This window comes from Citrus clementina, unplaced genomic scaffold (assembly GCF_000493195.1).
Source record: "Citrus clementina cultivar Clemenules unplaced genomic scaffold, Citrus_clementina_v1.0 scaffold_9, whole genome shotgun sequence".
Classification (NCBI taxonomy): domain Eukaryota; kingdom Viridiplantae; phylum Streptophyta; class Magnoliopsida; order Sapindales; family Rutaceae; genus Citrus; species Citrus x clementina.
The window spans coordinates 2024994-2050861 of NW_006261964.1; the positions used below are offsets into that span (position 1 = coordinate 2024994).

Here is a 25868-nt window from a genome sequence, read left to right on the forward strand (position 1 = left end):
TTATTTAGACAAGTGTTTATCATGCAAGTAAAGGACTAAAGATAAGACAGCCACGTGGAGAAGAATTTAAGCATAACATTGGTGGCTTTAGCTTAAGTGGAGGGCCCGTGGTGAGCAATTAAAAGTGGGACCAAAATTAATGGTGGCATGGCAACTAATTTAAAAAGAAAACTATTTTATTCTTTTACCTTATGAGTTGGTGACTTAACGTATAATTATTGTAATTATTATTATTATTTTTTTATCACGAGGTATTATGGAGAGGGCTCCAACTGTGGGAGGCACCTTTAAGTCCGTACCATAACTCAGATTAGAAGTTCTCGCTCGAACCGAGAGGCATAGGTTCTCCCAACAAAGGCGACTTTTCTGCAACTCGAACTGGAGAGCAAACCCAGTCAAACCACTTAAGAAAACTCCATTGTCAGTGGAGCCAACACTTTGTTGGTACAATTATTGTAATTATAATCCATTAAGAATTCGACTTATGACAATAGATAAGGATGAGATGAGGGGACACAAGGCAGAAGAGGTGATGGTTGTCGAAGCCAACAAAAATAAATTTCTACTCTAAATAAATCGTGTGTAGTGATTGAGCAAGGTCGTGTCCACAAAGATTGGTAATTATTTAAATCCTTTTAAAACGCAAAACATGAAATGGGGGAATTGTTGACAATAATAAAAATCAAATTAAAATAACAAGAATGCAAATTAAAGTTGTAATTCAAATTGGAGAAAGCTCTGGTTAAAGGAATTAACTCAGCTTGATTCGACTACTGATCATTGATTCAAATATAGATTATTATTACTTATGAATAGACCGGTTATAACTATTGAGACCCTCTAATAGCCAATCTCTCCTTAACTAGTCGATAACCAAGGTACGACCGTTGGATATTTCCCTAATCAATAGACAGCCCTAGATACGATCATATGATTTAATCAATTGACAGCCTGAAAAACCAGAGAGACTCAAATCCTAATCAACACATATGATGATTCATTTAAATTAAATTGTTTATTCTCATAACACAACTCACTGCTATGTTATTTGTCACAAACATTAAAATTTTCATACGATGAATCCTTTAATTGACAATAGATTAAGTTGATAATTAAATAGTGGTCAATTACCTAATTAACAAACATAATCATGAAACTAATTCAGAGAATAAACAAATACCTAAAAAGTAATAAAACAATTAAAGCATAAGAAAGATCTCACAGTAGTGATGAATCAAAACTTCATTAACCTTCAACCAGAAAAATAAGTTTAGTTCTTCATAGAGAGAAGAGAAAAATTAGATATATGGTTTCTTTCCTTTTCTCCAATCCAAAAAATCCCACTTTTCACAATGGATTCCTCCTGAAATACCCTCTCTCTCTTTTCTTTTAGAGTTCTATTTAAAATAAAATACTAATATCTGAAATATTAAATTCGTAATTACAAAAATAACCAAAAATACAAAACACGTTAAACTAAAAACTGCAGGTTCGCAGTTGACAGCAAGCGCCCACGCCTTATCAACAAAGTTCTTCTGCCGCTCATAATTTCTCCAAGAGAACAGCCATCCTTAAACATCATCTTATAGTTCAATTTTATCACCAATCAATAGAATTGCACCTACAAAAGTAAAACACAAGTAAATCATTATTATTAAGTGCAAAACATCGATATTAAGGGAAGTAAACAATGCAAAACTAGTGCATAAATTGCACTCTAACAAGAGGTGGCGTTCGGCAGAGAGAGGAGCAGCGGCAGCAGATTTTATTTCTTTTGTTGCTAGTAATTCTAGTATGTCTAACTAAATTTCTTATATTAAAGTAAAGGATGAAACCATATTCAATGAAATTATTTTTTATTTAATTAACTCCCTCCTTATGTACTATAATGTTTATGGTTCTTGTTTCACATATTTAGTTGAATATAATTAAATTTTTTTCATCAATTCTATCATGCATTATTGATTATTATGATTAATATTTGACTAGATCTATACTTGGATCTATAAAGTCTATATATGATTATCTTTGAGTTTATATATTTTATTAAATTGTTTAAACAAAGTGCTGAGGTAAATTTTGACTCTTTATTATTCAATAAGTTTACATGAGATATTTATATATCATACCATTAAGCAGAAAAAGAATCTAAATTAGAATTACTTGTGCTTAATTGTTATATTCACGAGATGACATAAATTGATTTCGAGTTGTCACTCTAAAATTGGAGATTAATTGATAATTAGATAATTATTAGTTAAATAGTGGTGGATTCTAAAACCTTAACCTTTATCTTATTGAACTCTCCTTTACTTTAATTGTTTTCTTAGTTTAATTAATTCAATTTATTTTGAAACTCAATTTACTTAACTAGATTAGGATTAATATTAATTTTAAATTTAAATTTAACTTTTCAATTTATAATAATTCATGAAGATTTGACCTTGTTATTACTTTTTTATTTATTAATTCATGCGTTTGTGAATATATTAAAATTTTGCACGACATATAAGTTCCGTCAAACTTAAACCTTTCGACAACGGAAATTGGATTACTGCAACCCGTGGAACAATCCTTTTCTCCATGCTCGGTAGAATAAGTCTTGAGCGTTTAGCAATGAATGAAGACTCCCCACCCGTTTGGTTGACAAAAATGTCCATTGCTGCCATAATCTTATCAATGGATAAGATCATAGACCAGGGATTCTTTGCAACCTTTGCTTTAATTGCTGAAATGAACTGTGATGACAAAGGATCGATACCCATCTCCTTTACAACTGCCACGTTTCAAGTAATATATATATATGGGGAAAATGAAACCAAAAGGCGGGCAAAAATATCTTAAATGCTATGGCTATATTTAAGATACAATGATATTTTAAAAACATTAATGGCATCATCTCAATACACAAAAGTAAAAATGTAATGAAGCAAATAATAAGCTATAAGTTATTGTTCTATTTTGACACCAATTAATCAAATAATGTAATAATGACACTAAATATATACCATGACTAGTTTTGCAGAGAAATTAAGTTAAGCTGCTGAGAACAATCCTGGATCAAATCATGCAGTTATGAGCTGGTAAGGCACGGAGAATAGTTTCCCAGAGAAATTGAAACAAGGGAATTGAAGTTAAAGATAGCAGTAAGAAATTAACTAATAATTCTGAGACTGAGACTGAGAGATATTATTTACTTGAAAATTTTGACCATAGGTACAAGATAATACTCAAACATCATGAAGTAGAATATGCGGAAAGCGTTTAATAAGAGCAAATTCTCGGTAGATTGAAGCAAATTTCTAAGAGAATTAACATTAGGAATTATATGGTTTTCCATGCTTCTAGTGAAAAATTTCGGGCAGATTGATAACATATGGGCAAGATCAGCACTTGATATTCCAATAGAGTGAAAAAAAAAAAAAAAAAAAAAAAAACTCTCTTTCAATGATGTTTGTGATTTGGGGTTTTGAGAATCGCGCTTATTGAAAAAATCAAGAACTGAGTCAGGTTTATATGGGGTTTTCAAATTAACATATTTAGAGGCTGATAAAGCAGATTCCAAAGACAACACACGTGAGTTTATGAGGTAAGACACAGCGAATGAATGTTAATTAGCATTATCCGGTGAGCAGTTGCTACAAAATAACTTTGAAGTTGAGGCACACACATTGTTTTGCAGAAAACATAGTTTATGATGGGCTCTTGAGGCTGTGATATTGAGCCTCCCATGATAAAGAATGGCTCTGCAATGAATATAAAACATGGGAATTGAAGAAACTCACCAAGTTTCAGAGAAATTGCAAGCTTTTGAATTCCGCTGTCTAAGACAGAAATCATCATGCAATGAGTAAAAGAATTTAGAACCAGCAAGAAGACATCCTACAATTTATTGCCCCCTAATTGCTTCAAGGCCACTCTGTTACCTGACACTTTTTATTTTTAAGCTCATAAAGCTTCAACAAACCGGGTCTTCCTTCTCATATCGGTTCACAAATTTTACTTTGATGAGAAGCTACATCTTTCCAATTTCAAAACTACCTGAACACCAATACTATTGTTTGCAGTGCTGCATCTCAAGAAGAGTAACATGTGCAATTTTCAACCAGCCCCATCAGCAGCTAAATTTTCATATTTTAAACAATTCACAGAACTCTGCAGGAAGATCTTCAGGACACTCAAACAATCTGACTAAGATAATTTTTCTCTCCATCAATTCAGGCAACAACAGAAAATGAATTACAACATTCCAAGGAAGAATCTTCTGCATTCTCAGGGCATGCAATTACAAACAGATCATGCACAGATGCAAAGAGTTCACAAATACTGCAATCCTCTCAACTCATACTGAACATTTAGTCTTATTAGAATGATCTAACTTCTCTTGGTACAGCTTCAGTAGCTTTGGAGCATCATCATAATTCATCAATCTCAGCATGAAGGTTTTTTCAGGATACGAAAGCAATGTAATTAAGTAAGTTGTATCACTCTTAACCAAACCTTTTGATAACAGAAATTGAATTACTGCCCCCCTAGGAATAATCCTCTTCTCCATGCTAAACGTAGTAAGAACCGGGTGTTTGGCAATAACTGCAGGCTCCCAGCCCATTCCGTTCACAAAAAAGTCCATTATCGCCGTTATCTTGTCCTCAGATGTGATCATACACCAAGGACACTTTAAAAATGCTGCTAGCCACTCTTGTTCGGACCAACCCCACTTCTTGTAAACATCAAGTTTGCTTTCCCACTGGCTTTCACTCATTATACATTTGGCTTGAATTGCTAGAACAAACTTTAATCTTAAGGGATTGATGCCCATCTCCTTTACAGAAGCCGCACTCTTTTCAAATATTTTCGGATGCATAAGGAATAATTGCGGCCAAGACGCAATAGATTTAATAATATCTGATTCAGGCACACCGCTATCTTGCAGAATTTTGACATTAGGTAGCAGATAGTAATCAGCATCATGATAGAGAATGTGGGGAAATTGTATAATAAGAGCAATGGTCTTCTCGCTAGATTGAAGCAAATGACTGAGGGAATTAAAAGTAGGAATTAAATGGTTGTCTAGGCTTCTGCAGAAAAGACCAGGGTATTTAGATAAAATTTTGACAATGTCAGGGTTTGATATTCCTTTAGAATGAAAAAACTCAAGCTTGGGCAAAAGGGTTTTCTCAGGACTCAATAAAAGCACTTTCGGGATTCTTTTGATGATGTTTGTGGTGTGGGATTTTGGGAATCCACGCTTCTTGAAAAAATTGAGAACTGAGTCAGGCTTATGTGGGGTTTTCAAACGAACATACTTAGAAGCTGATAATGCGGATTCCAGAGACAACCCACATGAGTTCATGAGGTAAGACACAGTGAATGAGTGGTGATTTGCATTATTGGACTTGGATATGCAGTTTCTAGAAAATAACATCGACAATGGACTGTGCTGCAGAAATCGCAGTTTGTGATGGTCTCTTCTGGCTGTGATGTTATGCCTCCCATAATAACTAATAGCTTTGCCTAGAAAATTAAACATGGCAATTTAAATTCAAGAAGTGAATAGGGGAAACTCACCAAATTTCCAGAGCATTTGCGAGGTTTTTGAATTCTGCTGAGTCTAAGACAGAAACCATGTCCATTTTACTGCTCAAACCATTGAGCCGGCTTTGGAATGTTATGTTAAATGACGAGAACCCTCTCAAAATAAATAAATAAATAAATGATGACGAGAACAAAACGTAAAGGCGTATAACATGTGCAACTTTTGTATTGTTGGACGAAATTTAGAACGAGCCTAATAAGAGGCCAATAAATCATTATTTTATATAAAGTCCAAAGTATATATGTACATATATTCATACATACGCTTTATTTTCAAGTTAATTTTTTTTATTTTAATTTTAGCAAAATAACTTATTTTCTACGTTGGACAAAACAAACATGTAGAAATGTATGAATAATTGAAATAATTTGTAATTCTATTTGATTATTGAAAGAAAAATGATTTATTAATTTCAATAAAGTCGCGTAGAATTCAACATAATAGATTACAGTATCGTTTTCCTAAAAAATAGAGACACGTCGTGTTGTCTGACATTTTACTTTTCAAATACAATGTCATGTTATATTAAAATGTAAACAACTAGTCATTTAAAGTATGCACCGGCGCATATTATTTTTATTTATCATTTGTCTAAATAAATAAGATGACAATTTTTATTTTTTTTTACTGAATCACGAGGTGGTCCTGAGTGAGTCCCAACTGTGGGAGGCACCTTTAAGCTCGTACCACAATCCATACTAATCTCCGCTCACACCGCATCGGCCCATAAGGGGTAAAGTGCTAGCCAAAGTGGTGACTCAATACGAGAGCGGAGCTTAAACTCCTAACCTCTCTTAAAGAGTGAGAGTGTCGAACCACTCACATCAACCAACTTTGGTTTGACAAATTGTTTTTATATTTCCTTTGTGAACGACATATCATTTACTTATAAATTGACGTGCAACATGTCATTTAGCACCTACTTGGCGATTAAAAATTAAAATTTTGATATAATATCGTTGAAAAATAAACGACTTATCATGTTTAAAGTATGTAAAGACTACCCTCCAAGAAATTGGATAACTTGGAGAAAGTATTCACTCTGCGTTCCATGAGAAATAAGATCACAATAAATATTGTGTAGAAGGCTTACTCTCTCATCTACAAAAAATAGACGTGCGCTTACCTCTTGGAGATTTTGTCTCCTACTATTGGGGATCCCATTTCCGTACCGACTCAAGATATGCTTATTAGGCTCTATGTATTAACGAGCAGGAATCGTCGAGGTATTTGTGCAAATAGGGCACATGAAGCTGCTTGTTTCGGGTGTGGCGAACACTGAACGTTGATACAGGGCATAGTTGTCCTGCTCGTCGTTACAATCACAATCACGTGTGTGTGTGTGTGTGTGTATATATATGTATTACAAAATAAGTGTTTCGGGACAAATGGGCCCCCTTATTTTAAAACTTTCTCAAACTTTTCATACACTTTAAGATCTCGGAATAGAAAACTATTATGCACATATATATATATATATAAGCTTTATTTTTAAATTAATTTTAGTAACCACCAAATCTCTCAATCCATTTTAAGCTTTAATTGCTGCAACAAGCAGTGATCTCGAAGGGTTGATACCAGTCTCCTTCACAAATGCCACATTCTTTTAACAATTTCATATTTGTAAGGATTAAATGAGGCCAGGACTCAATAAATTTAGCAATATTTTTTATTCAGGTACACCAAAATCTCGCAAAATGTTGACATTAGGTGCCAGATACTATTCAACATGGTAACAGAGGATACGTGGAAAGCGTTTAATAAGAGCAATGGTCTTCTCACTAGATTTAGGCAAATTACGGGGGTAACTAAAATTAGGAATTGGAATTGTTATCATTAAGCGAACAAACAAACTTTATGTTGTAACGATAAATGAAGTAGAGATAATTAATTAATTTATTTGTAGGATAACCTTAATCTCCATCTTGTTATTATTTTTTTTAAATGAATAAAAATGGTTCTCCAAAAAGTCAAGAGTGCAGTTTTGGTTTTATTTATTCAAGGATGAAGAGAGTAAAAAGTTAACGAGTCATAATTGCAATTGTTGTGGTCAATTTGCTTAAGGAGTTAACGGGTTCTTGATTTGATTCCAGTTATAAACTTTTGAGTTATTGGTATTGTATTTTTTTTAATTTTCTATTGCATCTTCCTGCCTTTTCCTAAGCCCCGATTCCCAGAATCATCAGCAAGCACTCAATCAATTGACTTAACTAAAGTAACATTTTTGAAGAATTTAATTATTAACACTTTTGACAAAAGCACACATAATTCTCCATATTGTTTTTATGGGTTCAAAAACATACAAAGTATATCCACAAATTCCTTGCAAAAGAGTAGCTTTTTGATAATTTCTAAAATTTAGATCCTCTGCGTATATATTTCCAACCATTTTTATTTCCACTAAACAATGACCAAAGCAAGCGTATAAAATAAAGAGCCACCCCACTTAAGGTCGCTGTGAGGGAGAATCGATCCTTGAAGTCAAATTACCTTATTGAATTAGTTTCAAAAAACAGTTTATTAGGCAACAGGTTCTAGCTTTTCTTTTTCATTTCTCCACCCAATCATAATGCATTCGCCAATCAATTAACTGTTTACTATTTTACATAAAAATTTTACGGATTAAGCACACTTGATTTACTACATAAGAAAAAATTATGACTAGTTACGAAAAATCAAACAGAAACCAATGTCAATGGTATATTGTATGAAATGGTTGACACGAAACCGAAAGAAAGCTACAACTGAGTGGATTGATTTGATCCCAATTTGAATTACACTCGAAAAGGAGGAACAAAACTTTTGGCAGCGGTCGTATAAAAGCAACTAATGAATTACATCCAAAACACGTGACCTGTAAAGATTGCAATTATTTAAGGGCAGCTTCTACTGCAATTTCAGCCTAAAAATTTGGTAATTTCCTTGTTTAATGGCACAAAGGATACTGGAGATGACATAATCTGCACAGGCTTGGCATGTTAAGATGCAATACTTTCTTCCTTTGTCAGGTCTTCCAAATTTACACTCACTTGTAAGCCCATATTTAACAGACTAGATACCATGGCAGGAATATCAGATTTCAGAGCCATAGCTAATGCCTAATCAGAAGAAGAGAACAAAAATAAAAAAGAACTGTAAACGTTCAAACCACTCAAAGACATAATTAGCCTCAACTTCTCAAAAATAAATGGCATATACATATGGTTAGAAACATACCTTTCTGTCTTCATCCTTTTGATGCTTTATCACATCCAAAGGCCACTCATTTACCAACTTCTGAAGTTCAATCGTGATACCCAACTTCTTTGCATCAGGTAAAGTCTGCCACCCATAAAGTAAATTAAAATAATCCCTCCATAATATTATATAAATTATGACTCCCAACTAATCTATTTTCCTCTTCAACTTCAAGGTAACATTTTACTTCTAATAAATTCTATGGTTAGTTCGTCTTAGATCTAGCAAGCAGGTAAGTTAAATCAAAATTATTTGACATCTTCAAGGGATAATCAAAAGATTTGGAGTTTATTGCATGGTGACACAAGTCAAACTATAGTTTAGCAAGATTTCAACCCAAGGATACACATTAATGAGAGCAAAAATTTAAATATAACCCATTTCAAGTTTTTTTAAAATGGTCCTTTTGTGTTTTGGATTCAGGGGAGAAGTTATTTGCAAATTCCATACAACAGAAGCCACGTAAAAGGCACTGGCTTTACCTGATTAAGGATTTGAATCATACCAGCAGCGTCGTGGGGCTTATGTTCAAGCAGAAATCCCTGCAGATGAAAAAATTTACAGAAAGAAAGATTGCTACTTAAAAAAAAAGTTCATATTGAAATAAGGAGCAACAGTCGATGATTCAAAATTAATTACCTTAGCACAAGAAAACCCAGACACAAGACTATGCTGGTTCGTCGACTCAGATCTCAACTTCTCAATTTGCCATAGTGACTCAGTGTCTCCTATAAAAACGAAAGTTGTAAAACTTTACAAACAAGAACTTAAGCCTAATGCAAGAGAGAAAGTATCCATTCAGACGAAAGCAACTCTATGACAAATTCCCAATCCAACAGAGATAGATTGGCCATGTTTTGGAAGTCACAAGAAATGAAAGGTATGCACATAAATACATCACCACATGCAGATGATATGTGCATGTGTCATAAGAAACACAAATCCAAGTATGTTAATGCCGTAAAGTACAAAATGGACCAGAAATCCACTACATGCAAATGATATGTTATAAGCAAGTAAGTCCCTACATCCAATGATATCCCAAATGGTAAAGTATAGGCACTGAGAAATAAAAATAAAAAATAAAAAACACCCAAGGAGGAAGGAAAATTCCTAGGTTAAACCACGACTGCCACCATAAAGTAGGCTTGTCTAACAAATATAAACAGATGAACACAAATTGAACTTTCAGGCAGTACAAAATTAAAAAGCATTGAGAACTTTAAAGACCTCTTTTGGCAGCAAATTCCATCCATGTATCAAACGTAGTTTTTCGCAGTTTTACTCCTGCCTTGACAAACCTCTTCGAATACTTACAGATCAACTCCCAGTCATCTGTATCGTAACAAATTCTGCAAAGTTCAATCCAAATATCATTATCCAAATCAATAAAACAATAAATAGAACATTTAGAAAAAGGCTACGGCCACCTTGGAGTTGCTCTAATGTAGAGCATGAATCACAGCCACACACACAAAGTGATAAATAATAAAAAACTCATTATAACTTTGATCTTATGGTTATAAAAGAGTGTTTTACCATAGAGCAGTTCCAACATAGCTGAACCCTTAGAAAAATCATTAACTTGATATAACTCAGAAACCAACATACCTGAAAACAATATCTGCAGTACCAGGTTGTAATGGTAAGTTGTTCCTCTTCACAAGTTTCATAATTTCCACCATTAGTAGAGCATCCTTGTGTTCTTTAGCATATGACTGCAGGTGAATAGAAACAATAAATATTTGCAAAAATGAAGCGGCAAAAGAATTGACCAACCTAATGGAAGACTCAGAAGCCACTGATACCAGTAAATGATGGGCCGATGCAACAGAAGGACTCAATCCATACACATTATGCTTCCACAAAGCCTTTTTTCCTGCAACAAGCAGAATCACATTCATTCATTGATTAGATGCTGCAAACTACATATCACCAAAAAATATCTATTAAAGAGTTTGGACATGTAAAGTTTCAGAGATCAAATGTCAAGAAGCAACAACTCTATCAAGTCTATCAAAGTTTTAATGAAACCAGCAACAGGAAAAATAACAGCATACCAAAGTCAAGGGCCCCTACACGAACACAAGCCTTGGTGACTTCTCGGCAAAGATTGCAATTAAAATTCTCATGAATGCGAAGGTTTGATAGCCTCTGTGATCGAAATGAAAGTTTAAAAAAAATAAATTAAGCAGAAATGAATTGAGAAAAGTATATTAGAAAAGAATTACGAACTAACAAATCTTCGAAGATTCTGCAAAATGTCGAACAGAAGTTTGATGTCGTCATGGTTTTTACAATTTTCAATCAATGACCACAACCAAGCATTTGGGGGCATTGTTCGTTTAACATTCACAGATTCCAACATTTTATCATACAACTCCTTCACAGTATCTGCATTCAACAGTGTAAAAACATAAATGTTTCAAAAATTCAATATCAAAGAATAGCCAAAAATAATTTTAAAAAAAATCAATCAAGAACCTGTGGGAGTGCTTGCATCACTACTCGTCTGAGACGAAAACCAGGCACTTGATCTCGTCATAGAATATATTTGCAGTAGAGGCGCTTCCGAACAATTTCCTTGGATCATCCCTGCAAAATTTAGTATCTTCAAAGCATTAAGACGACTCGTATAATCATGTAAAATTATAGAATAAAATAATGCATTTTCGATTTCATTTCTTTAAAATTGTTTTCGTAATAAATGGAAATTTAAAGTACCTGAGAAGATTGAAGGGGAAAAGAAAGTACTGCGAAGTTGCCATTGGTGACGAGGGCACGTGCTTGACGATGTGAAGACGGGATGATTTGAGCTTAACAGAGTCGACGACTTCAGAACCCTACTGAGTCGACGCGAATTTGAGAGAACTTGCATGGCTGAATCGTCCGAGTTGGAACTGAGTTGGTGTGGTGTTGAGCGCACTCACTCGGCGGGTCCCGGGAGAGGGGGGAAAAAACAGCTTCGAAGTTGCTGAACCAAGGGAAGTGATCAGGGTTTTAGGAAGAAGGGCAGCAGCGGCAGCAGCAGCAGTCCAGCAGTCCGAAATTGTTCGGGGGATCTTCATTTGTAAACTGGGTGGGTCAAGGTCGAATGTTAAGCCCGCCAGCCCAATTTTGTCATTTATAAGAGTTACTATTTAGCCCGCATTTTTATCTATTCAGGCCCATGTCATTGCACTTTTTTTATTAATTGAATAAGATGGATTTTATTTATTTAAAAAGAAAATATCTCATGGTCGACAATTTTCAACCCTTTTTGGTTATGAAAAATTACAAATTGAAGCATTGAGTTTTTCATGTGAATCATCGCTGCAAACATGCAGACAATTTTGCATGATGGAATTGATATTGAGAAAGGAATTATGTAGATTGGAAGCAAATTTTGAATGCCAAACTGTGGATAATCAATAACATAAAGGAAACTAATTTTTGGAAATGCCTTCAGCTGACAGAACTGTTGATGCATGATATAGTTTATAACAATGATTATATTTGTTCCCTTTTACTGTATATAAGTTTTACATCAACCTCAGAACCCATCAGCTGGGTTTGATTTGAACTCCATAAATTAGACGGAGGAAGAATGATCTGTAGAGTTTTCTGATGCACAAAATACAAATGCTTGGAGTCCTTTCGAACCATAGATGCAATTATACAGGCATCAATTTAGTATCAGACTAACAATTTTTTACTACCCAATCACAAATCTCCCTTTCTGCTATATGCTCAGGGTGCAAGCTTTTGAAGCGGCTGACAGAATACAATTTGTGGAAAGCAGCAACCATGTTACTGAGGCAGAACTGGAGGTGCAATTGAGCGGGTATTGTAGGATTTGCAGTGACTACATTTTTGCCCAATTATATGGAAGTAAACCTCAGTTGTGTCATTGCAGTCATTGCATAGGATCCAAACCTGCAAATTACACTTGCTTCTTACATGTCTTCTAACAGATTATGCTTAAAAATAGTAAATACAGTGACAGATGTAATATATTAAAAAAGAAATAGGCTATCATTTCTACATGATGCTTCCAAAGGAAACGAGGTGAATCCCTCGTATCTAGAATCAAAGAGTCTATACTTTGCCTTATTATGTTGGTGTATTGTTCTTTGTGCCGTGAACACTCTGCAAGGATGTGATTACATTCAGCTTGCATACACATCAACTTAAGATCCGTTTGGGGCAGCTGCGCGGTGGCAGCGCAGCTGCCCCAAACAGGTCCTTATAACAAAACTAAATTTTTATCCAGGAGGTGGCTATTTAACTGCTGGAGCACCTTTGAATTTAGGAAGCTTGGGAAGACATACAGAGCATAAGATGAAAGAAACAGATACAGTGTGCCTGGATCATAAATATAAACAGGAACCTACCTTCTTGTGCCGGTAGTCCTCAGGCATCACAGTTGCTTCTATCTGAAAAAGGAGGGGAAAAAAATACTTGAATTCATCTGCAACTAGAATCAGTAAAATACTAAAAGGATAAGTGAAACGCGGCCAATTATCCATTGTAAAATTTCAGAGAATAAAAAGAATGTACACAATTATTTTTAATTGTTGCACCCATCCTCAATCAAGTGAAGCTTAAATTGAATAAACTCACCTCCTCATCTATTCTCTTCCAGGTCCTGGACATGTCAATCACAGACTTGGAGCATATGGGACAACAGTATCTGCTTGGTGAGGCAATTCAAGTTAGGAACCAAATACAGACACTTGAGAATTAACTAGGAACTCTTTGTCACTTACTTATCACGCTTTATCATCTCATGGTAACATTCACAATGCATGGTGTGCCCACATTTCATAACAGTAGTGTTCCTGAGTGAGTCAAATAGGTACTACAGGAACATATAGTGCGAGCGTCAGGATATAGCACACTCTTCAAATTCCGAGAACGGTTAAAAGTAATCACAAAGCAAACCTCATAACAAATGGGGCAGTGGTGGTGCATGGAATTCTCTATACACAAATGATTATTGCGCAAACTAGTGGAATAGCAAGACCCTGAAAACTTAAAAATCATCATTAATTTATGTATATGCATAGGATAAACTTAGTATAGAAGAAAAGCTATTGCAAAAATTAATGAAGGTAAATTGAGGCAAATGCAAGAAAAAATTCCATTTGAGAGGAAGACCATTATTTTAAAAGGCTGCTTTATCTATATCTCAATTCCATCAGGCAAATTTAAAAAATTGTTGGAACTGAGATCAGGTTGTGAGGCAGGATAGTACAAACAAACTCAACATGATTCCATAATAAATATTTCTGAAGTCAAAGGAAGAAAAAAAAGTACTGAATAAGAACAGCAAGCTTGATCTGAAAATCTAGAATATCCTTAAGCTATAACACCAGAAAAATAAAAAGAGAAGAAGACAATGAAAAAGAAATCACATAGAACATCCATAGATCATAATTCATCAAAAAGCAATTAACATCCGTAGACACTGTTTCATCAGTTGGATAAAGAAAAGACAACCTAGAACTTCTCTTTTGTCATATATGATTACGAATTTTGCAGTTAGTTCTAGGTAAAAGCTTTATCATGAAGAAGTGCATACCACATCTCTTGCAGTGAAAATAATTCTCACGACCTCCGATTCTGTAACCAATATTGTAAGTCAGGATAATGATAAAACTAACAAGACATAAGGAAGGCAAGCCATCAGTCAAACTTGCTCACAGACCTGCAGATCCCACAATCGTCACAATGAAACTGGCCCTTCTCAATCTGCAATTAGTGCAGACCAAAGTTAACATTACTAGAGGGGAAAATTGTATTAATAGGAAAAAAAAAAGGGGATAATGCACCAATCATTGAATGTGGTCTAATTTGTCCAAGATGAAAGTAACTGATCAACAGAACTAAGGGAGCAATATTTCCCAAATATTTGCATATTTTACTCTATCATAAGAATAATATGAGAGAGCATACTTACATCATCATCGTAGAATTTGCAGATGTCACAGAAATATTCCCCCATATTGACGCCACAGTTAGTACAAACTTGAGCAACCTGGGATGTAAGTGGATTCAATTAAAAATCGAAGGAAACCAAACCAGCAATAAAAATTCCAAACAAAAATATTGAAACATAAAAAATACCGGCTGCTCGGTGTCACAAACAGAACAAATAACCTGTAACACCATCAAAATCCATACATCTTGTTATCACTGATTCAAGTACACAGGAACTGAAACAAAAATATCGATAAGCGAAGAGAGATCATACTTGTTTGACATCTTGGCGCACTAATTCGTGCCGATCGTAAGGGTTTCTTAACATGCTCTGATGATCCAAAGAAAGGGAAAATAACAAACATCCGGATCAGATATACTAAGTGAAGCTGCTCAACATGCTCAAATGAATCAAAGAAAGCCAAATAAATAAATCCCAGATCAGAAAAGGCTTCTCTTACCAATATTTCCAGCTACACAAACACATAGAGGTAAAAAGATAAAAATAAAAAATAAAAAACAACTTGGCCATCATTCTAAAAGAAACGAAAGAGAGAGAAAAAAAAAATTCCCAGATATGAAAAGAAAATGTAAATTTGCAAACGGTTGAAGCTAAAGAAATGAAAATAGAGGTAACAAATAACACAAGTGTACTGTAAATACCGCTGCCTCATTGTGACAATGGCGACAATCAAAGATCTCGTTGCAACAAGGAGCTCGAATCTTGCATCTCCTCCTATAATGCTTGCATCTATCAAAACCACGTAACAAATGAAAAAATTCAATCCTTTAGAAAAGCAAAAACAAACAAATAATGAAAATAGAGAAAAAAAAAAAAAATTGCCCACCCATAGCCCATCTTCCCAAAAGTAATACGTTCATTAGCTGAGCCTTCCATGGGGATCTGCAGAGCAAGCAAGGCAAAGCCAACGAAACGAAGAAGAAAGAGACTTTCCTGACTTGGGAAGATAGGTTAGTTGGTTCTAGTTTGTACCAACCCTCAAAGAGAAGATGGGTGTTTATTATAGGGATAAAAGTATCGAATAAACAAAGCTTCATCTTTGTAAAAGACAATCTTTTTTTTTATTATTATTATTCCGTCATTTTCCCATTTGGTTGGTTTCTTTATTTGGTTACAATTTTTATTGTTGTTCAAATAACACTATTTTAACTGAGGATTGGATGGATAAATCAATTCAAGTGGGGACTGATGAGTGATGGCGCCGTAATCTGAGCGAATAGAAATTCGGAGGGACCCAAAAGTAACGCAACAATTTCAAGGCAATGAACGGGTTCTCTCTGTGGCTTTTCAACAAACAGACTCCAAACACGATGCAATTTCGATGAATCCTCGATTGTTCGGAGAAAGGGAGATGAATCCAAAAATGGAATCTGAAAGCAAAATCATCGTGCTGAGATCAAGAAGGTGAAAATGTTGAAGGATTTGACTGTAATGGTGGTTTAGTTTTGATTATAACAAGTAGGGGTGGACATTTTTCGGTTCGGTTCGGTTCGGGCTCCGAACCGAACCAAATCGGAACCAAGTTCTTAAAAACTCAAATCAAACCGAACCGAATTTTAGAACCGAATAAAAACATTTCGGTTTGGTTCGATTCGCACATATACCTGTATTTTATAGTTTTGTTTGGACTATCTTTACTCCATAATTAATATATCTCTGGCAATTAAACTAAGATCATGTATCTTTTGATTTTTCCTTGTTGCAGGGTCAGATTTCGTTTGGTTACAACAACTATACACCAACACCTCCATAAAAATTCCGAAAGCAATGTACAATTTCACAAACATTTTCACAATATACAATTATACAACAACTCCTTTGACTTTACTTGTACAATTTCAGGCTGCCAGCAACCAACACCTCCACTTCCACAAACGCCTCCACAAATTCAAACACAATTTCAGACTGCCACAACATAAATTAAAAAAAATAACCTATAGCAGTGAGGATTAACCTGCAGCAGTGAGTGATGAGTGGCGGTTAGAGCAGTGAGGCCCGAAGACGAGCGGCGTGAAACCGTGAGCGTGAGCGTGAGGGAACGAGGGCTTTGACAGCGTCACCACGCTTGAAGACCGTGAGCGTAAGGGACTGAGGGCTTTGAGCCTTCGACTGTGAGCGTGAGGGACCGAGGGACCGAGGCACCGAGCTACTAAACGCTTGAAACCGTGAGGGACCGACGGCTTTGACGGCGTCACCACGCTTGAAGAGATGCGCCACCGCTGAACGTGATGCAAGGGACCCGGGAGAGGCCACGAGTCACCGATCCGACGAGGGAGAGAGCTGGATTTTGGACTTTAGGTTTAGGAATTAGGGTTACGAAATTAGGAATTAGAAAAAGAGAATTTGTGATTTAGCATTTTTTATTTTTTATTTTGAATTTTGATTAAATTAATTTGTAAATAATTGGACTGAACCGATCGGTTCTTCGGTAAACCGAACCGAATGTAAACCAATTGGTTCTTGAAATTTCAAACCATTCAGTTTTTTACCTTAGAACTGAACCGAACCAAATTAAATTTTTTCGGTTCGATTCGGTAAAAACCGAACCGTTTGCCCAGCCATAATAACAAGTTAACAATACAACTATTTCACAGGTAAATTTTTGTTTTACTTTCTAAAAACGTCAACTAATTAACCGCGATAATCTTAAGGAAAAGGACAAAAATTTCCCGTGCTTTGATTTGGTAAAATTGTCTCTTTTCTAACATACAACTCTTTTGTTTTTTAATAATTATGTCTAAAATAAGGGAATAAATACAGTTGGATCATTATAATAAAATCAAATAATTATTCAAAAAAAAAGTATCTATAACTATTTGTATAAACAATAAAGCCTCGCCAACCATTTCGTCATTTTATATAAGTGTGGTTGTTATTTTGCCATGATTTAAAAATCCTGTAATACTACTACCAACCCATTTTACCACGTGTTAAATATATTTAATTTATTACTTCACGAGTATATAATTGCATTTTAGGAGTTACCTTTTCTCTATCTCAAGTCTCAACCTTTAACTCAAAAAAAAAAAACATCTCAACCTCAGCTTAACCCACCGACTGTTATAAGCTAACAATAGATACCAGCAAGGGTAAATGTGATCACTTTTATTTTTATGAAAATATATCAAAATACGGGTAAAATTATGGTATCATAGTGGTACCATATCACAACTGGATCCAGTTATTAGATTCAATTCTGGTGACTACTGTAAGTTGGATCCAATAATTAAATTCAATTGTGGTATGATACCATTGTGATATGGTACCATTGGATCCAGCCTATAGTAGTCATCAGAATTGAATCTAATGGCTAGATCCAGTTATGGTATGGTACTATTGGATTCAGCCTATAGTAGTCACCATAATTAAATTTAATGGTTGGATCCAATTGTGGTATGGTACCACTGTGGTACCATAGTTACCCAATAAATATATATACTTATAAAAAAACAAAAGGCTGTGTCTAAAGTTTATATGCGATCGGAAATGTTCCTTTCTTGTTCATTTCTATTTTACAATTTCTAGGAGGTGCAGAACGATTGCTTGACTGCAAGAAATTCTTTAAAGTACCCAGCTCTCGGGTTCCGTGCACTTAGATGAAAGTTAGATTGAGCGGTCCTGATATACAAACAAAGATCAAGTGGCAGCAATAGCCTTAAATATAACACATATTTATTTACGAAACCATTATTAGATCTATTGACTAAGTGTTGCTTTACCGCAAGTTGGCTTATCGATCTACCACATACAAGTGATATATAGCAAGTTGCTCATTCATGCATATCTTGATTCTTGAGTTAATCTCAAGCTTTCAATTTTTATATATTAAGATATGTGTTTGGTTAACATGAAAAGGATACAAATTTTAAGATCTATAACTCATTTATCTTTTTTTTTCTTTTAAATTTTTTGTATCAAGGGAGTTTTTGAATATTATGAAAAAAAAGTAGGGGTTAAATAGTATTATTGATTTTAGTAAGGACAAATTGAAAATCTCCCAATTATAAATAGTAATAATAATAGCAGAAATAAAAACAATAATGGTGGCTGGGGAAAGATTTGATGAATTTGTACATGTGGAGCTAATTTATGATTACAACTTGAATCTCAAAGTAGAAAAATATTTAATGGGAAGAGTTTTAGCGTGTATAGGTTGTGTGTGATTTGCTGCATTTCTATTCAATTGTGGGTTGGTGTGTGTTGAAAAAAAAGCTAATGAATTCACACCTAACCTTGCTGACATTAAACATTTTTTTGACATTCGTTTTCTTTTATTCGGTTAAACACAACACATTTTTTTATATTAAATTTAGGAGTATTTTTATAATTATAATTTTTTTATTTTTTAAAGTTTTTGCAAAATAAAATAATTTTTTAATTTATTTAAGGGTAAAATTGTCATTTCATTTAAATTATTTAACGATGTTAGTTAAAAAGTGACTAGTTGATATAAATTTAAAAAAAAAATGGTACAGATAATATATTAAAATTTTTTAATAGTTGGATGAACATAAAATAAAAAAGAGATGGTGCAGTGATAATTTTTTTTATTTCTTTCTATTCTTAAGAATATATGGGATGAGAGAAGTTCATTCTTATCAATCCACCTCAACAGATCGATCAGAGCACATGCACTGATGCACGTCCCTTATCATCATGCATGCCCAATGCCCCAACAGTAGATGTACTTTTTGTCTTCTTCATTTTGAAAATATTTTTACAGCAATGGCCGAACATAACAGAAATTAATGGAACATAACATAACGAAGCTCGCAAGTTCAATTAATTGAATTGGAGCAAGTCATGTTCCAAACCATTCATCGAAAAAAGGTTCCAATAAAAGTTGAAACAAATAACTTAAGAAATAATTAACCACAGGACAAACTCACTCGGTCATGGTTCAAACCCTCACAAAAATATCGTGAGAATTTAATTCATTCTTTAAATTTAAGTGAAAATAGTATTCTCCCTTTCAAAATATAAGTGGAATTGACGTCTTTTAATATTGGAAAATGTTAAAATTTAAACAATACTGTATAAGATTTAATATAAACTAATTACAGTACTTATCTTATTGTAGTTATCAGTTGTAGTTTCATATAATATGAATTGTAATATGAGCAATAGTTTCATGTAATTAAAAAAAAAAAACTCAATAAGTAGTTGTTATTGTGCATGTGCTTCATATTTTTGAAAAATGTTCGTTAATAATATTATGTTAGCCACCAACAGTTTTACTTTCAAAATCTGTGCTAATGTTTATTCATGTTTCAATTGTCAGATTTGCCTATTTTAAAAAGACCGAGAATCAACTTTCGTTCCAAAAAAAAAAATATCGAATATGATTAATTTTGTCAAACAAAAAGAGATTTGAATCATTTTCCTTAAAATCATCAATTTAGCAGTGATCTATTCAGTTTGCTTCACAACTGCCTAATTAATTATATTCAGTTTTATAATCTAAATGAGGCTTTCAACGGAAACTGAAAAGTGAACCAAATTTAGGCAAATGTCACCAGCAGCCAGCACAAGATCTTGCTACAGAGTCTAAAAATGCATCCCTTCAGTTACCAATCAGTTTAATCAACCCATATCAATTATCAACCTTCAGAACATAACAGAAAAAACTGTTTACTTAATTATCAAGAAAAATGTACAAGTATATCAAATCAAGCCCATGCAGCAATGCCGGCTTTTATCAAAGACGTAATAATTTAATTCTTTTTCATCTGTCAAAATTCACAGAAATGGGTTGTGGAGAATCAAAACATGATGTTGCAAGTGGGAACACAATCACCAGGAAGAAATCGGATGCTGGTGAGCAATCAAAGAAGAGCAAAGACATCGAAAATGCCTCATTATTGGCGCAACAACAAGGAAAAGAAGGGGATCAAAATGTCAAGCATAATAACAACGAAGCAAATGGAGACCTAGTACCTGTGGCGGCTGATCATCATATAAAGGATATAGCCGAAAACACAGAAGCAAAGGAAGGAGATAGCCATGGTAATAACAAGGAAAAGGAGAGATTGATAGCGAAAGAGTCACCAAATCGATTTTTTTCATCGAGGAAAGAAGAGGAATCCATTGATGGAATTGAGGGAAGGTCTGAGAAGTCTGAGTATGACTCTCCGCGCCCTGAAGTGGGAAAGGAGAGCTTGTTCAATGACAAAGAGAAAGTGGACGATGTTAATGCTGTAACTGAAGAGAAAAAATTGGCTCAAGAAACAATACCAGAAGCCAAAAATGGTTTGTGATCACCTAAATTAACTGAACTAATAATATTGCATCATGCATGTGTGCTTTCGATAATTCAATTTGCTGATACATGGTACAGCAGAGGGTGCAAGTGAGAAGAAGGAAGAGAACTTGACCAAGGAAACAGAGAATGAAAAAGAAAAAGCACCAGCTGTTAAAGCGGAGGTTTCAGTTTCAGCCGCAGCTGCTAATGCAGATAAGAACCTTGATAATGCTGAAAAGGTATTTAAAGTTTCCGAAGCAGTTCTGCATGCACTTTAGTTTTTCAGACAGAAACTTAAAAGGGGTTCTGAATGTGCAGGCACAAGAACAATCGGCTGCTTCACCAAGTGGGCATTTGAAGACTGTTTGAAGGGGAAAGTTGTCTGCAGAATATTTCTTGTTCATCAAGTGTACTCTTAGTCCTCCGTTTAATGTATCAATGATAAAACTATATAATGCAGCAGCTGCAATACTCTAACGTCAACAACTTGTTTTTCATTACATATAGCTGAGTTAATTTCTCAAGTAACGGAATTACATTTTTGTTGTACCACCGCTGCTTCAACCATTTAGAGTTTCATTGTGGCTTCCTATTCCCAGCTATCTTAGACGATATTACGACCTATTTCACTGAAAACTTCTAAATTTTTTCATTTAGGTGTTAAAGGACTTAAAAGAAATAGAAAAAAATAATAATATTAGAGTTCCAAAGGGAAAACCATAATATAAAAAACTTTTAAATTCCTATCGAAACCACCCAGAAAACGAGACTTTAATATCCAGAGGAACAAGTTGTGACTTGACACAAGGTTCAACGTTCTTATTCGACGAAAAAAGATTTGAGATTCCAACAGCGTGGTTTAGATATAATAGTAACAAGTGCAAGTCTCCCATGAAAGCACAAAATAATTCCTAAAAGAACTGCCCATTATTCATGGGCACTTAACAGAAGGCGAAACTTCATTTTCCCTGGAATGTGGGATGCTACCATAACATGATATCAAAAGTATAACAAAACCAGACTATCCCGGAAAACAAGAATGATAGACTACTTCAGATTTGGAACTTGCATTTTTAATACATTGAAAGACCACACCAGCTTTCCTGCTATAGTGGAAGGTATGGGTACACATATTAACAAGGATAATGAATATACACATTGAATAGCTATGTACACACAGATTCCTTCAGAACCCAACGCTGAACCAATAATATTAATAAAGTACACCTCTGACAGGAAAGGAAGGAAAACACTTGTTTTCGGTGAAAATCCAGAACTAACCTCTTGGCTATTACCAAAAGAGTTCACAAGCTGCCCCAAACAAGATACTAGAAATGGTTGCCTGCAGCATCTGAATCTGTCCTCAATTTCAAAATAGAAGCGGCAGGCGGCCTGGACAAAATAAAATTTCCTTTGAGATCAGTTTTTCCGTACTCTGCCACACGAGGATCCATTACGATTCGACATGGTGTCCATTCATTGCACCCCATCCGAACACCAAAGTAAACCAAATGATCTGAAACGCTGTTTCCAGTCACAGACCTGCATAAGAAAGGTCAAAAGAGTTCACAGCAGTTTGTCAAACACCGTGGTTCTTTCAATCTTGAAAAAGAGAAATGGGTGAAACTCCTGAATTTTCAATTCATTTCAAATATCAAAATTCCAAATCAATTAAAATATCAGACACAAGGGCTTACCTGCTGCATGATGGGTCTTCACCTGAACCATCACAAATCTTTTCAACTTCATATATTAAGCTTCCCAGTCCAATGTGATATAACCAGACCTGAAAGTAAGAAGAAGGTTTTAGACCATTATATAAAGAATAACAAAGAAGAAACTTTCAAAAGCCAAATACAAAATAGACATTAACATGATTCTTGACTCTCATACAAAGATGTTATCTTGAATGGACTAAGGAGCAAGCGTAGGATATCGGTCTATTTCTACAGAGCATAACAGTCTATTCCATCCACAGACTCAAAGGGAATGCTAGATGCAACAGTCAATCCCTAAAACTGCAACTAAAGTTCACAACTAATTTAAGTTTTATTCATAGGTAATATAACTCAGCAGACCATTACCTCTCTTGGGAAGTGGTGGTATGTCTTCTGGGGGAAATAGGAATAGTACGGAGGCAGATGAGGCACGATGTCATGATCATTTGTCACTCGAAATGTATTTGGGACAAGTTGGGTATAGTAGGATGCAAATGCTGCATTGCCAATACGAGGTTGTCCAAAAGTCATAACCTGAACATTCTGGATTCCCAGATTAACCTGCAAATAAAGAAATGTTACTTCAACACAACTTGAACAAATACACAAATAACCAAGGACAAAAAATTTTCCAAAAGATCAAGTGCAGGACACTGTTTAGTTCAAATCTATCAGCAATCACTGGAATCTGCATCCTCACAACAATATGGGAGTTAAATCTTCTAAATCTTACAAAGCCACAAAACAATGCATAATTTCAATGGTGTCAGAAAAGCTTATTAGTAATTACGGTGAGATCAAGTCCACAAAAGGCAGCCATAGCCCCTCCCATTGAATGCCCTGTCACCATAATGTTAAGGTCTCCATAAAAGTCTTTTGCTCTTTCAACAGCATTTATAATTGCTGGGCGAATGGTCGTGTTGTGGTAAGCACTATAAAATCCATGGTGCACCTAGACAATGCAAAAGATCAGCATGCATTAACTCAAATCACTAATCATCAATTAGCTGCATGAATCATTTTCCTACATTGCCCTCCATCAAGGCCATATATCAATTTATTGGCACCCACATAAAACATAGAAACATCATGATAACATTGAGCCAATACGCACCATTGCATCAGACATGCCAGGGTAGTTTATATCAAGTTGTTTCCAGAATAAGTCTTCAATCCAGTTCTGTATGCTGCAAATATGAAAGTTGTAAGTAAATTCAGTTGGATTTATCAACAGAAACTAAAGAATGAAAAAAAAAAAAAATTACACCTGTGTTCCTGAGTTCCCCTAAAGGCAATAACAATAGCATTGAGATCCTTTGCCACCCCAAGAAATCCCTATCAATTAACAGTCACGGTGACATCAGAACAGAAACTAGAAGAGAAAATATAAATGAAATATGCCCAGAGGGATCAATGCTATTGCTAAATGTCCAACCAGGCTGAAAAAATTCACCTGTAAACAGTGCTGGACATCAACAACCAACTCTATAATTTCAAAGCCCTGTTTTCATTTAAAATTGCATTAGAATAATTTATTTCGAGCACAGACCTACTTAAACACAGAATTCACAAATAATATACAAACCAAGTACCTTGGTTAGACCATCACATCTTGAGCACGTCCATGTAAAAAGTTCAGTCAAATCTGACATATAAACCTGCACGAGCAAAGTTTGCTTCATTCCCCAACATAAGGTTACCTCATTACAAGTGTCTTTGTCTTATACCAAAATCTTGGCATTGCGCTTAAGAACATGAATCAAGCCTGACACCAGCTAAGTTTGATGGTAATGTCTTAAAGCAAAAATGAAATACTAACACACAGATCAACTAAAGATCCCTCTTTTGAAACCAAGTTAACAAGTTATTTGAACAGATCAATTTGTTGGAATTAAACAACCAGAACAAGCAGACAAGGGGTTCAGTTGGCTCTTCAATACCCCAGCTTAAAATTCTACAGATGACTTAACTAGAAAGTCCTCCCCATATTGAAACAGATCCTATAGGTCCAGAATCCCACAATAATTGCATTCAACATCAATGTCATCAGCGGAGAAAAGGGAACTTACCGCAGAGGCATATTCCACTAATATTGTGGCAAGAGTATGATTATAAACCTGGGGACTATGATGGCGTTTAACCCTAAGTTCTGCAACAAACGGGAACAAAACATTGTTTTAATGATATGCAAGAATTTGACCCTAGCAACTCAAGCTACAAATAAGCCCAATAAGGCAGCTAAGATCCCCAGTACATCAAAATATCCATCCCTCTCTCAAACATAAATGCAATGCAACCCAATAATTAATTAATTAATTAACAAGCCAATTAAAATAAATTAATTAATATCGATACCACTATGATAGACCTAACCAGTTAAAACATAAAAAAGAAAATTGAAGAAAACTTTAATTAATGAGTTTAAGAATTACCTCTAGCACAAGAGAATGTGAAAAGACACATAAACACCAACAATATTAACCATTTTTTCTGCCCCATGATCTGGAAGAACAATCAATTAATTGATTAATAACATACAAAATAATGAAGGAATGTATCAATTCAAAATTTCACAATAACCCGCAATTCGGACCTGGTGGTGTCCAATTCGGAGCTCCAGCTACAATCGTAAAACGGCAAAGCTCGGTGTTGATTGTGACCGTCGATTAAGGATTTTTATTTTATTTTCTTAGTTGAAGAATCGACTCGGGATTTTGAGTTATGATCTTTTCGTCCGGTTGATATGGGAGAATAATAAAGGGGCTAAATAAGAATATTCATTTAGAGTGAAATATTGTGCATAATAAACGAATAAAATAATGCGGAGGAAATTGAAAATAAACACGAACACGAATTTATTATCTCGTTGTCTGGCCTTTCTGGTTTTTCAAAAAGTCTGATTTACCCTCGATTAAGCATTGTTTTTCAAACGTAAATTTGAATTTTCTGGGCTGTGTGGATGGTATTATGGTAATTTAATTGAGGGCGGCGTTCTTTAACTGCATGTGTTGATTTGATTATTAGAATTTTGGATAGGATTGGACATTGTGGATGATTTTGCACGCAGTCTGCACGTGTTTATTGACCGAACAC

The 25868-nt window shown here is 34.7% G+C and overlaps 5 protein-coding genes across 10 annotated transcripts; 1 reads left to right on the plus strand and 4 right to left on the minus strand.

The window, feature by feature from the left end:
• Positions 1 to 3576: 3576 nt before the first annotated feature.
• On the minus strand, positions 3577 to 5709 carry LOC18032520 (transcription termination factor MTERF4, chloroplastic). Its single transcript, XM_006419567.2, has one exon. It carries the CDS (start codon positions 5528 to 5530, stop codon positions 4343 to 4345), a length of 1188 nt encoding a protein of 395 aa, XP_006419630.2. The 5' UTR covers positions 5531 to 5709; the 3' UTR covers positions 3577 to 4342.
• Positions 5710 to 8329: 2620 nt separating this feature from the next.
• Positions 8330 to 11936, minus strand: LOC18032519. Its single transcript, XM_006419570.2, has 11 exons — positions 11558 to 11936; positions 11318 to 11428; positions 11073 to 11227; positions 10894 to 10987; positions 10642 to 10712; positions 10445 to 10551; positions 10064 to 10185; positions 9473 to 9561; positions 9316 to 9375; positions 8813 to 8917; positions 8330 to 8694 (listed from the first exon to the last, which is right to left on the minus strand). The coding sequence occupies exons 1-11, from the start codon at positions 11709 to 11711 to the stop codon at positions 8575 to 8577; spliced, it is 1188 nt and encodes a 395-aa protein (XP_006419633.1). The 5' UTR covers positions 11712 to 11936; the 3' UTR covers positions 8330 to 8574.
• A 346-nt stretch (positions 11937 to 12282) lies between these two features.
• LOC18032518 (E3 ubiquitin-protein ligase MIEL1) lies at positions 12283 to 15864 on the minus strand. Its single transcript, XM_006419572.2, has 12 exons — positions 15643 to 15864; positions 15458 to 15545; positions 15069 to 15125; positions 14942 to 14974; positions 14775 to 14852; positions 14523 to 14566; positions 14397 to 14437; positions 13757 to 13839; positions 13582 to 13673; positions 13436 to 13505; positions 13207 to 13248; positions 12283 to 12748 (listed from the first exon to the last, which is right to left on the minus strand). Exons 1-12 carry the CDS (start codon positions 15690 to 15692, stop codon positions 12623 to 12625), a joined length of 804 nt encoding a protein of 267 aa, XP_006419635.1. The 5' UTR covers positions 15693 to 15864; the 3' UTR covers positions 12283 to 12622.
• Positions 15865 to 20267: 4403 nt separating this feature from the next.
• On the plus strand, positions 20268 to 21606 carry LOC112098485. Of its 2 annotated transcripts, none has more exons than XM_024184926.1 (3): positions 20268 to 21065; positions 21154 to 21296; positions 21376 to 21606. In XM_024184926.1, exons 1-3 carry the CDS (start codon positions 20468 to 20470, stop codon positions 21424 to 21426), a joined length of 792 nt encoding a protein of 263 aa, XP_024040694.1. In that variant the 5' UTR covers positions 20268 to 20467; the 3' UTR covers positions 21427 to 21606. The 2 variants fall into 2 exon arrangements, with proteins under 2 accessions (XP_024040694.1, XP_024040697.1); XM_024184929.1 differs by having other exon boundaries at positions 20269 to 21065; positions 21157 to 21296.
• Positions 21607 to 21969: 363 nt separating this feature from the next.
• On the minus strand, positions 21970 to 25613 carry LOC18032511 (lipase). 5 transcript variants are annotated; one of them, XM_006419576.2, is made up of 11 exons: positions 25369 to 25613; positions 25208 to 25277; positions 24845 to 24924; positions 24368 to 24433; positions 24229 to 24276; positions 24043 to 24110; positions 23890 to 23962; positions 23566 to 23727; positions 23142 to 23336; positions 22755 to 22843; positions 21970 to 22599 (listed from the first exon to the last, which is right to left on the minus strand). In XM_006419576.2, the coding sequence occupies exons 2-11, from the start codon at positions 25272 to 25274 to the stop codon at positions 22386 to 22388; spliced, it is 1062 nt and encodes a 353-aa protein (XP_006419639.1). In that variant the 5' UTR covers positions 25275 to 25277; positions 25369 to 25613; the 3' UTR covers positions 21970 to 22385. The 5 variants fall into 5 exon arrangements, with proteins under 5 accessions (XP_006419639.1, XP_024038137.1, XP_024038141.1 ...); XM_024182375.1 differs by having other exon boundaries at positions 22507 to 22659; XM_024182369.1 differs by lacking the exon at positions 24229 to 24276.
• Between the last annotated feature and the right edge of the window lie 255 nt (positions 25614 to 25868).

Bases quoted from the DNA above. Each gene is read 5' to 3' on its own strand.
- LOC18032520 (XM_006419567.2), bottom strand. From the start codon at position 5,530: ATGTTTAATTTTCTAGGCAAAGCTATTAGTTATTATGGGAGGCATAAC.
- LOC18032519 (XM_006419570.2), bottom strand. From the start codon at position 11,711: ATGCAAGTTCTCTCAAATTCGCGTCGACTCAGTAGGGTTCTGAAGTCG. The intron at 11,228-11,317 runs GTTCTTGATTGA...TGTTGAATGCAG, and splicing joins TGATGCAAGCACTCCCACAG to ATACTGTGAAGGAGTTGTAT. The intron at 9,376-9,472 runs GTAATTAATTTT...TTTCATCTGCAG, and splicing joins CTGGGTTTTCTTGTGCTAAG to GGATTTCTGCTTGAACATAA.
- LOC18032518 (XM_006419572.2), bottom strand. From the start codon at position 15,692: ATGGAAGGCTCAGCTAATGAACGTATTACTTTTGGGAAGATGGGCTAT. The intron at 14,853-14,941 runs GTATTTTTTATG...CTTACATCCCAG, and splicing joins TTTGTGACACCGAGCAGCCG to GTTGCTCAAGTTTGTACTAA. The intron at 13,249-13,435 runs GTGAGTTTATTC...CTCCTTTTTCAG, and splicing joins GGAAGAGAATAGATGAGGAG to ATAGAAGCAACTGTGATGCC.
- LOC112098485 (XM_024184926.1), top strand. From the start codon at position 20,468: ATGTACAAGTATATCAAATCAAGCCCATGCAGCAATGCCGGCTTTTAT. The intron at 21,066-21,153 runs GTTTGTGATCAC...TACATGGTACAG, and splicing joins AATACCAGAAGCCAAAAATG to CAGAGGGTGCAAGTGAGAAG. The intron at 21,297-21,375 runs GTATTTAAAGTT...CTGAATGTGCAG, and splicing joins ACCTTGATAATGCTGAAAAG to GCACAAGAACAATCGGCTGC.
- LOC18032511 (XM_006419576.2), bottom strand. From the start codon at position 25,274: ATGGGGCAGAAAAAATGGTTAATATTGTTGGTGTTTATGTGTCTTTTC. The intron at 24,277-24,367 runs GTACTTGGTTTG...AAATGAAAACAG, and splicing joins GATGTGATGGTCTAACCAAG to GGCTTTGAAATTATAGAGTT. The intron at 23,963-24,042 runs GTGTAATTTTTT...TCATATTTGCAG, and splicing joins AGGGGAACTCAGGAACACAG to CATACAGAACTGGATTGAAG.